This window comes from Aphelocoma coerulescens, chromosome 15 (genome assembly GCF_041296385.1).
Source record: "Aphelocoma coerulescens isolate FSJ_1873_10779 chromosome 15, UR_Acoe_1.0, whole genome shotgun sequence".
Lineage (NCBI taxonomy): Eukaryota > Metazoa > Chordata > Aves > Passeriformes > Corvidae > Aphelocoma > Aphelocoma coerulescens.
Window position 1 is genome coordinate 13,501,476 of NC_091029.1, and position 11,293 is coordinate 13,512,768.

Sequence of the window (11,293 nt, forward strand, 5' to 3'; positions counted from 1 at the left end):
CATGGGGCTGGTCATCTCTTGGGGACAGGATGGGCCTGGACAGCTCCTGGCTCTGCTCCTGGAGCCTCTCAGGGCTCCACCAAGGCCTAAGGTGGCCCTGCACCCCTACATGGTGCCCAGCCTGGGTGCCCCGAGCCTCTCCTAGGGTTGGGGACAAGCATGGGGTCTGCAGGAGGTGCTGCTGGTCCCTGTGGGGTTGGTGACAGTCCCTGGCAAGGAGGGGCAGCACCACGGAGTCCTGCTCTGGGACATCCCACCAAGCACTGACACCCCTGCCAGGCATTCTGCTGGGTACTGGCACCGTGACTGAGCACTGGAGCTGCTCCAAACATCCCATGGAGCACTGGAGCTGCTCTGGGACATCCTATAAATCACTGGTCCTGCTCTGGCACACTGCAGAGGCCACCAGCACCACTCCGGGGCTGGACACCACCCCCACTTACAGGGGAGAGAGGCAGGGCAGGTGTCCAGGGACCACAGGGGACACGGTGCTTTGGAACCCCCAAAGTCACAGCAGGGTGGTCACCACCAGCAGGTCTGGACCTCCCTGGTGACCCACAACCTGCCCAGCCCTTGGAGCATGGCCGTGGCCCCCTGGGCCAGCAGCCCCTGAGGTGGAGGTCCCTGGCCATGGGGCACTTTGGGCTCCAGGGACGTCTCTGGAGGGGCCCCAATGGCTGTAACGGGGCACAGGACATTGGGACTCAGCCTCACCCCAGCTCTTCACTGCTCCCACCCCTCCTGAGCCCCCCAGAGCCCTCCTCCCTTGGGCCTGGGGGGGGTCTGGATCCCCCTGGACAGATGACCACACAGGGTGGGCTCAGCTCCGTTGGTCTTTACTGGCTGGGGAGGACATGCAGGGCCACAGGGGTGGGGGCCACGGTGGCCTGGGCTGGGGACACAGCCCTGTCCCACCCCGGGGACATCAACACGAGCTGTGGGCAGTGCTGTGGCCAGCTGGGGGCTGGAGAGGGAAGAGTGATCCCTCGTGCCCTGAACTATGGGTTGTGGTGACAAACTGCATGTCCCCGAGCCATCTCAGCAGTGGAGAGGAGATGACATGAGAAGAGAAAGTGGCTGAGGAGGTGATGACAAGAGGCTGAGAAGAGGGGAGGTCAAGAAGATGATGAGAAGGATGTGAAGGCCTAGAGGAGGAGAAGACAAGAGATGCAGCCCAAAAGAAGAGGAGAGAGAGATCTGAGATGAGGAGAGGAGGAGGCTGACAAGAATAGCATGAAGAGGAGAGGAGGAGGAGGAGGTCAAGATGAGGAAAACGAGCAGAGAAGAATGAGGAGGAAGAGAGCAAGATGAGAAGAGCTGGGTGCTCTCCAGCCCCGTTCCCAGGTGCCAGCTCTGCCCTGGCCACCACTGCCCTGACCACACCATGACCCCCCTGTGGAGCTGCTCCCCATGGCATGGGGATACCCCCGGCACCCTTCGGGCCTGGCTGGGGCTGGGGGCTCCTTACAGGGCCCACCCCCATGCCAACAGTCACCAAGTGCAGGGGTCCTGGCCACCCCAGCTCTGTGTCCATCGCCTGGCCGGGTGTCTCCACACAGGTGCCACCTCCACCCTCCCGCAGCAGCTCGGGGATGTCCCCGGGGGCTGCCAGGAGCTGTCACGGCCATCGAGCCCTCACGGCCACGCGTTCTCCTCCAGCCCCTCGCGCTCTCGCGGGGCCCAGGGGCGCTCCAGGAGGGCGGAGGGGATGCTCTGCAGAGCCCCCCAGGCCTTGGGGCTGCCATTCGAGGCTCGGTGGGCGCCTGCCCCGTATCCCCGGGGGGTGGGAATCCGGGACGGCGTCTTGTGGGGCTGCGTGTCCAGCCGGGGCTTGGCCCAGGGCCGCGGCGGGGGCGCGGGGACCCCCGGCCCGGCGCTCTCCTCCATCTCCATCAGCTCGTCCTCCCCGGTCGCCCAGTCGGTGTCGGAGCCGGGGTTCCCCGCGGTCTCCCGGTTGTCCCAGGAGGCCGGGAAGCAGCAGCTCTCGTCGGAGGAGCTGGAGAAGGTGGAGCGGCGCCTCGCATCTGCCAGGGTGGGGTTGGACGGCAGCGGGGGGCAGCCGCCGTTGTTGCCGTTGCTGTTGCCGTTGTTGCCGTCGCTGCTGCTGCCGCCCCGCCGCCCGTCCTCGGCGGGCAGCCCGTGCTTGGCGAACACGTTCAGTGAGGAAGACGAGGATGACGAGGAGCAATAGGCCGAGTCAGCGGTGGCAGGGGGCGCGGGGGGGGGGCTCTCCGTGTCCCCCAGCTGCTCCAGCAGCCGCGTGTTGGCCAGGAATTCCTCCTCCAGCCGCTGGAACAGCCGCTGCTCCTGCCCGGGCTCCAGCCAGCGCGGGGCCCGCAGCCTCCGCGCCAGCTCCTCGGGGTCCCCGGGGCCGGGCCAGGGGTCGCGCCGTCCCCCGGGGCTCCCCACGGGGCAGGCCCCGGCCGCGGGAGGCTCTGCCCGTGCCCACGAGTGCTGCCCGTCGGGCCGGCGGCGGATGAGCAGCAGCGGCGCGGGGCCGCGCCCGGGGCTGCGGGAGGCGCGGGGGGACCCGCGGGGGGACGCGGCGGCGCGGGGGGCGCGGGGGGAGCCCGGCGGCGCGGGGGGGGTCCGGGGGGTCCCGGCGGGCCGGGGGGCGGCGGGGGCCGCTCTGCGCGGACGCGGCCGAGGAGTCGCTGTCGCCCGAGCAGCGCCGGGAGCGCGCGGGGGCGCGAGGCCTGGGGTGGGGGCCGGGGGGGGAGAGGAGGGTCATGAGCACCCTGGTGACCCCCCCAGTGCACCCCCCGATCGCACAGCATCCATGAACCCCCCCCTTGATACCCCCAGTGCAGCCCTAATGGAACCCCCCAGTGCCCCCAGCCATTGCACCCCTCCCCACTGAACCCTCCCCGCTCTCCCCCACGGCACCCCGCGTTCCTTCCATTGCACCCCATTTCCCTCCCCATTGCACCCGTTCATTCTTGCCCCTTTATGCCCCATTCCTCCTCATAGCACCCCCGTTGCACCCCACATTCCCTTCCTTATACCCCATTTCCATCCCCATTGCACCCCCACTGAACCCCCCACTAAACCCCACATCCCCCCTATGGAACCCCATTTCCCTTCCCCTTGCTCCCCCATTAAGCCCCCCCCACTGAACTCCTCATTCTCCCCCTCCACACCCTTTCCTCCTCACTGCAACCCCCAGAACCCCATTTCCCTCCCCACTGCCCCCCATTTTCCTCCTCTATTAAACCCCCACTGAACTCTCCCACTGCACCCTCATTCTCCCCGCTTCTCCCCTCCAACCCTCCCCACTGCACCCCATATTCCCTGCACTGCACCCCATCTCCCCCCCACTGCACACCCACTGCCTCCCTCCTCTGAACTCCCCCATGGCACCCCACATTCCCCCCACTACCAATCCCATCCCCCTCCACTGCACACCCCACTGTACCCCCATTTCCCCTATTGCCCCCTCATTCTCCCTTGTTCCCCCATTTCCCCCAGTGAACCCCTACTGCCCCCCCATTGCACCCCTCTTTCAGCACCCATCACCCACCCATTGCCCCCCATGGCCCCACACCGAATCCCCAGTGTCCTCCTCCACTGCCTTCCCTAACTGCACCCCCATTCCTCCGTTGCCCCCCTATTCCCCTCCCACTGCCCCCCCAATGATTCTCCTATTTCCCCCCCACTGTCCTTCTCCACTGCCCCCACTGCCCTACCAAACTGCACCCCCATTTCACCCCAAATTTGCCCCCACTGCCCCCTCATTGCACCCCTCCAGCACCCCTCATTGTCCCCCCATTTTCCCCCAACGATTTCCCCATTGCACCGCCCCGCTGAGCCCCATTACCTGCACTGCACCCCCTCAGTGCACCCCCCATTCTACCCTCCAGTACCTCCCATTGCCCCCCAGTGCACCCCCCATTCCACCCTCCAGTACGTCCCACTGCCCCCCAGTGATGCCCCCACTTGCTCCTCATTGCACCCTCCCACTGCTGCCCCAATGGTTTTCCCAGTGTCCCCCACTGCACCCCCAATTCAGCCCTCACTTGCCCCCATTCCACCCTCAGTATCTCCCACTGCCCCCCTTCACCCACTGCCCCCCAATGCTTCCCCCATTCACCCCCCCATTGCCACCCCACTGATTCCACTGCCCCCCCCCGCTGCCCCCCCAGGATTTCCCCAGTGTCCCCCACTGCACCCCCAATTCTGCCCCCAGTTACCCTCATTCCACCCCCTATTCCCCCCCAGTACCTCCCACTGCCCCCAATGTCCCTCATTCCCCTCATTGCACCCCCATTATCCCCCAATGTTTCCCCCATTAACCCCCCCCATCCCCTCCCCGTCCCCTCCGTGGGGCTGCGCCCTTGCTGTGGGGTCTCGGCGCGGTTTTGGGGTCCCCCCAGCCCCCCGGGGGGGCCGTACCTGAGCGTTCCCGTTCCCCGCGCCTCCGCGGGGCTCCTGGAGGGGCTGCCGGAGCCGGAGCGGGGGGCGGCACCCCCGCGGGGGGGCAAACCCTCCTGCCTGGGGGGCTTCGGGGGGTCCCCCCGGGGCTGGGGGCCCCGCTCCCGCTCCGCCCCGGCCGGGGGGGGCCCGGCGGGCCGGGGGCGCCGGGGGGTGCTGGGGCTGGGGGCGCGGGACGAGGAGGTGCCGGCAGCTGCTTTTTGGGGGGACATGCCCGGGGTGCGGGGCTGGGGCAGGCGGTGAGCTGGAACGGAGAGGGGGGAGGTCAGCGGGGACAGCGCTCAGCATCCCCCGCCCCTCACAGCACCCGGATTTTCCAGGTGGGAAATCCCAGGAGGTGGGTGAACACCTCGGGAATTAATATGGGGGAAAACCCCACTTCTGTCACTCGCCCTTTTTCCCCTTTCCAGCCGGATCAGTGCCCTGAGGAGCCCAGCCCCAGGGAAGGGAGCCCCATGGAAAGTCAGGGGATGGAAGCCATGGAAAATCAGGGAATGGAACCCCACAGAGAACTGGAGAGGATGCCCCATGGAGAACCAGGGAATGAGGCCCCACAGAAAATCAGGGAATGGAAGCCATGGAAAATCAGGGAACGGAACCCCACAGAGAGGCAGGGAATGGAGCCCCACAGAGAACTGGAGAAGATGCTCCACGGAGAATCAGGGAATGGAACCCATGGGGAACCAGGGAATGAATCCATGGGGAACCAGGGAACAGAACCCTACAGGAAATCAGGGAATGGAGCCCCACAGAACAAAGCCCTATGGAGAAGCAGGGAATGGAGCCCCACAGAGAATGGAGCCGCAGGGAGAGTCCAGGAATGGAACCCATGGAGAACCAGGGATGGAACCCATGGAGAACCAGGGATGGAACCCATGGAGATCCAGGGATGGAACCCATGGAGATCCAGGGAATGGAACCCATGGAGAACCAGGGATGGAACCCATGGAGATCCAGGGAACGGAACCCATGGAGAACCAGGGATGGAACCCATGGAGATCCAGGGAATGGAACCCATGGAGAGCCAGGGATGGAACCCATGGAGATCCAGGAATGGAACCCATGGAGAACCAGGGAACAGAACCCATGGAGAGCCAGGGAATGGAACCCATGGAGAGCCAGGGATGGAACCCATGGAGAGCCAGGGAATGGAGCCCCACAGCGAGCCAGGAGCCAGCAGCGGGGCAGGGGACACCAGGTGTGGGGTCCTGGGGACACTCACAGAGGGCAGCACAGCGACACGGGTCGTGCTTGTCCAGGTAATGTTCCAGTGTGTCCCAGCCGCCGCCCACGCGCACCATGACGTGGCTCCTCAGCACCTGCGGGCAGCGCTGTCACCCTGCCTGGCCCCAAAAAGCCCCCAAGAGCCCCCCAGAACCCCGGAGCAGGCAGGAAATCCAGCTCTGGACCCCACCCGCTGCAGGGTGCCTCGGGATGGGCCCCACCCTGCCTGGGAGCGGGGAAAGAGGAGGGCGGGGGGGTCCCGGTGTAATGGGGTGACAGTGGGGTGAGGGAGGGGACAATGGGGTGAGGGAGGCGGTGGTGGCTCTTACTCGGACGAAGATGAGCGTGTTGGAGTCGCCCACTTTGTACTTCCCCTCCGAGACCTTGACCATGGGGAACTGCGAGGGGCAGGAGCAGCAGCCCAGGATCTCCCGCACCTGCCGGCACAGAGGGGAGGCGTCAGTGGGGTGTGGACGCCCTGCTGTAGGGTTGGTGGGGTCCAGAAACCCCATTATAGAGCTGGTGGGGCACAACACCCCCATTATGGAATTGGTGGGGCACAAACCCCATTATAAGGCCAGTGGGGGACAGTCCCCCCACTATAGGGCCGGTGAGGCACAGACCCCCTGTTACAGGATCGGTACGTACAGACCCCCGCTATAGGGCCAGTGGGGCGCAGACCCCCAAGTTATGGGGCTGGTGGGCACAGATGCCCCACTGTAGGGTCAGTGGGGCACAGACCTCCCACTATGGGGTCGGTGAGCACAAACTCCCTGTTATAGGGCTGGTGGGGAATGGACCCTCCACTACAGGGCTGGTAGGCACAGAAACCCCCACTATAGGGTCGGTGGGGCACAAAATCCCCCTACAGGGTCAGTGGGGATCCCCATTATAGGGGCAGCCCCTCGGACTGGCACACAGGGAGGGGCTCCGTGTGCCCCCCACGCTGGCACCTCCCCTCCTCCGTGGGGAGCATCCGGGTGGGCTCGGTGGGATCAGCTCCCAGGGCAGTCCCGGGGGTTGGGGAGCACCCATAGCACCCTCGGCAGGCTGAGAACGGGCACAACTCTCTTCATTTGGGGCCCACCCGCTCCGGGACCCCCGGGTGTGGGCACAAAACACCCCCCACCCCACTAATCCTAAACCACGGGGGATTTGCCCCCAAGCCGCCGCCATGGGGCAGGACCCACATCCACCAACAGAAATGGGGTAAATCCCGGGTTTTTTTTTCCCCTCCCTTTAAACCCGAAGGGTGAAAGTGGAGCGGGAGGATTTGGGGGGCCGGGCAGGGGACCCCCGGGGCTGTGGGGTGGCCGGGCAGTGCCATGGTCCCGCTGGCTGCCAGCTGCCGGCTCTATCTCCCGGGCTGACGTCAGGGATTAAACCGGGAGCCACGGGGGGACGCGGGGACGCGGCCGCATCCTGCACCGGCCCGGGGCGAGGGGCGGGGGGGGGGGGGGACACAGCGCCGCCTCGCCCCGAAATTTGGGGTTTCTTTAGTAATTCTGCGATTTTTTGGGGTTTTCCTACAGTCGTGCCCATCAGAGGGGTGAGAGGAAGGAAGGATGTGGCCGCTCTGGTTCCCATCCGGGTGACGGGGACAGCCCCAACTGGGGAAACTGAGGCACGGAGTGAGGAGGGGGAGTGCGTGCAGTGAGGGGGGGTCGTGACCCTGCTGCCACCCCCGGGGGGGGCACCTGGGCACCAGGGGGGCCGGATCCTGTCCCCGCCAGGCTCCTCCCCGGCTCCGGCGCTGCCCATAAAAGCCGATGGCGAGGAATTACGCAGCCCGGAAAAATGCAGCCGGGGCTGGCAGCGCCCGGCCAGGGGGGCTTGGGGGGGCACCGGCGACGGGGGGGGCCCCCCCTGCAGCGGGACTGCGCGGAGGGCGGGGTCAGGATGCTCTTTAATGAGGGACTTAATGAGGAATTAGGGTTTCAATTAAAAAAAGGCTTAGGGAGTCAGGGGAGGGCAGAGCCCCCCTGTCCCCCCCCAGTGTCCCCCCCCCCCCCCCGAGCCGGATTAAGCCGCTGCCTCGCCCGCGGGACGGATCCCGCACCCGGCTTTAATCCGTCCTGAGCTCCCGGCCCGGGGGGGGTCCCTGCACCCCCCATCTGACACCCCCCAAATTGTGCCTGTGAGCAGCCGAGATGTCCCCGTGTCCCCATGTCCGTCCCTGGGGACAGCAGCCCCGAGGTGGGGGGAGGAGGAGGAGGAGGAGGGGGAGGAGGGGCAAGTCCTGGGCTGGGGACCACTGTGAGTCACCCCCTCACGGGGAGGAGGTGGCAGGGCACAGGTGGCACCTGTGTCCCCCTTGTGATTCTGGTCACAGCCACCAAAAGAACCCCTCCTGGAGTCAGGAGGCTCCACGGGAGCTGGGTGGGTGGCTGGGTGGGTGGAGAGCAGCTCCCGTAGCCATGGAGAGCTGGGATGGGTGGGTGGAGCACATCCTATGGACCACAGGGGTGGTGGGCAGAAGGAGCTCCCAGGGGTCAGAGAGACAGGTGGGACCTCCCCTGGACCACGGAGTGCCCTGCTGGGTGGGCAGAAAGGACTTCCTGGAGGTCACAGGGACAGGTGGGACCTCCCCTGGACCACCGTGCTGGGGGGACAGATGGGAGCTCCCATGGATGGTGGAGCACCTCATGGGGCACACAGACAGGACCTCCCAGGGGCCACAGCAACAGAGAGGACTCCTGGGGGCCACAGAGATGGGTGGGACCCCCATTGGGACCCCCCATGGACTCCATTGGGTGAGGTTCTCCCACAGGCCACAGGCAGGTGGGACCTCCTAGAGACCACAGAGTGACCATTGGGTGGACAGAGAGGACCTCCCAGTGGCCACAGAGCATCCCGTTGGGTGGATAGGCAGGACCTCCCAGGAGACAGAGGGCACCCTGTTGGGTGGACAGAGAGAACCTCCCATGGACCACAGAGACAGACAGGACCTCCTGGGGGCCACAGTGACAGGGAGGACCTCCCACAGACCACAGAGCGCCCCGTTGGGTGGACAGAGAGGACTGCCCGTGGATCATAGAGCGCCCCGTTGGGTGGATGGACAGGACCTCCCACAGACCACAGAGCGCCCCGTTGGGTGGATGGACAGGACCTCCCACAGACCACGGAGCGCCCCGTTGGGTGGCCAGCGAGGCCCTCGTGGTGCCCCAGCGCGCTGGGTGGCCGGCGAGGCCCTCACCCAGGCACAGGGCTCCCAGGGGAGCGCGTGTCTCACCAGCTCGTCCAGGTTCTTGAGGTCGCAGAGGGTGATGGGCCGGGCCCGGCTGGGGAAGGCGCCCGCCTGGGGGTCCCGGCTCTCCCGGCGCGTGCCCAGCGCGCCGTCGGCCATTTGGTCCCTCATCTCCTCCTCGATCTCCTCCTCCATTTGGATCAGCATGGGGGCCAGCATCCCAAACTTGGAGCCCCTCCTGGCCACCTCCAGCAAGCAGAGGACAAAGTTCTTCTCGTTCTTCTTCAGCACCAAGTCGTTGGTCTCGAACATGAGCACGTCCTGGATGCCCAGGTCCTGCCGGCACCACTGGATGAAGTTGGAGACGTTATCCCGGGCGATGAAGGAGCCGGGCACCACGTTCTTGGCCTGGAAGACCACCTCGTTCTGGGGCACGCGCATGCGGGCGGCCGCCTCGGGGTGCCGCTCCTGGAAGTCCAGGGCGGTGCGGTTGACGTTGTTGGCGTGGCGGCAGAGGTGACATCCCGTCTCCAGGCTCTCCAGGAAGGTGTCCACCTGGATGTCCAGGTCGTAGAGGGTGTTGAACCACTCGGCCAGGTCCTCCTTCATGGCCTCCAGGTACTCCTCGCTGGAGCGGAAGGGGCGGATGCTCTTGGAGGCGGCCGACTGGATGTGGCTGGGGTCAGCCATGGCGACCTGCCTGCGGGGGGACAATGGGGGCTGTTATGGGCAGGAAGCCCCCCAAACCCCCTCAAACCACTCACCAACTTGGGTGACCTCTCTGTGCCTCAGTTTCTCCCCCCACATTACCCGTGGGCAGGAGCATCACCACTGCCACCACCACCCCTCCAGGACCTGCCTGATCCCTGCCAGGACCTGCAGCACCCCCCCCTCCACCCCATGTGTCCCCCCACAGCCCATGTCCCCTCACTTCGTGTCCCTCCACCAAGTGTGTCCCCACCCTCCATGTCCCTCACCCCGTGTCCCCTCATCCTGTGTCCCCTCTGCCACCCCCCCTCCCAGGTTAATGAGTCCCTTGTGCCCCCCACCCACCCCACTGTGGGGCTGTGGCAGAGCAGGGACATCCCTCCCCAACCCCGCCCTAAAAGCTGCCCAGTCATGGTGGGTGTCCTCAACCCGGTGTCCCCACCCCAGGAGCAGGTGACACCCCGAGGGATGGCAGTGCCAGGGGCAGGGAGCCCCCCCTAACCCTGGGGGGGTCCAACCACGAGGGGCTGCACCGGCTGGGGGGATGGGGGGATTGGACCCCAGCACTCAGCCCTGGGGAGGGGGCTGCACCTCGGGGAGACCCCCCCAGCTGTCCCCAACCTGGGGTGGGGGTACAAGAGCCGGTGACGCCTCAGCAGAGGGGTCACCCCCTCTCGGGGGGGCCCAGTGACCTCCACTGCCACCCCCAGCCCAGCCCCACACCCTGGGAGGGGGATCCTTCCCCTGGGGTGTCCGTGCTGCTGAGGGGGGGTCCCCTACTGTCGGAGGGGGTGTCCCTCTTAGGGAGGGTCCCCTCACCTGGGGGGGGCTGCCCCTATTGGGGGGGTGTCCTCTACCCTCGGAGCTGGGGGGGACCCTGTTGGGGGTGGTCTCCATCCCACGAGAGTGGGGGGACCTTGTTGGGGGGTGTCCATTTCCCTCGGAGAGGGGGTGTCCCTATGGGGGGGTGTCCTTCCCTCAGGGGGTGGGGGGTCCCTGTCTGGAGGGTCCCTTTCCCTCGGGGGGGTTGTCTCTGTTGGGGAGGGTCCCCTACCCTCGGAGGGGGGGTGTCCGTGCCCAGGGGTGTCTGTATCGGGGCTCCCCCTTTCCCCTGTGGGGTGGGTGTCCATCTCTGGGGGTGTCTCTTTCTCGGGGTGGGGGGGGGGGTCCCTTTCGGCGGAGGGGTCCCTATTCCGGGGCGATGCACCGGGGGCGGCGGGAGGGGATCCGCACCTGCGGGGACACGGAGGGGGGGACACAGGGCCCAGGGCCACCCGCCGACCCCCCCGGCCGCACTCACCGCCGCCGCTCTGCGCTCCGCTACGGCCGGGCCGGGCCCGCTCCCCGCTCCGGGCCGGGCCGCGGCTCCCAGCGCCGGGGGGGCCCCGCCGCGGCCCCCGCCGCCATCGGCCGCCGGCAGCGGCCCGGGGGGCGGCCGGGGGGGCCCGGGGGGCACCCAACGAGGCTCGGCCGCCGCAGCCCCGCGGAGCCGCCGCCGCCGCCGCCGCGCCCCGGCCGGGAAGTTGGAGGCGGCCCAGAAAGGGCCGGGACGGGGGCGGCGGCGGCGGCGGGCGGGGACGGGGGGGGACACGGGCACGGAGGGGGGGACACGGGCACGGCACGGAGACGGGGAGGGACAAAAACACGGGAGGGGGGCACGGAGGTGGTGGTGGGGGGAGGGGGCGACACGGCCACGGGGGAGACACGGGGGTGACACAGAGCGACACTCGGTGACATCCCCCC

General features: G+C 67.3%; 1 protein-coding gene across 1 annotated transcript; it reads right to left on the reverse strand.

Moving 5' to 3' along the window:
* Positions 1 to 820: 820 nt before the first annotated feature.
* Positions 821 to 10,995, reverse strand: GAS2L1 (growth arrest specific 2 like 1). Its single transcript, XM_069030453.1, is given in 7 exon segments — positions 821 to 2,586; positions 2,588 to 2,696; positions 4,393 to 4,675; positions 5,654 to 5,750; positions 5,985 to 6,092; positions 8,888 to 9,542; positions 10,851 to 10,995. Coding segments are annotated over 6 exon segments (2,193 nt in total). The 5' UTR covers positions 9,533 to 9,542; positions 10,851 to 10,995; the 3' UTR covers positions 821 to 1,635.
* Between the last annotated feature and the right edge of the window lie 298 nt (positions 10,996 to 11,293).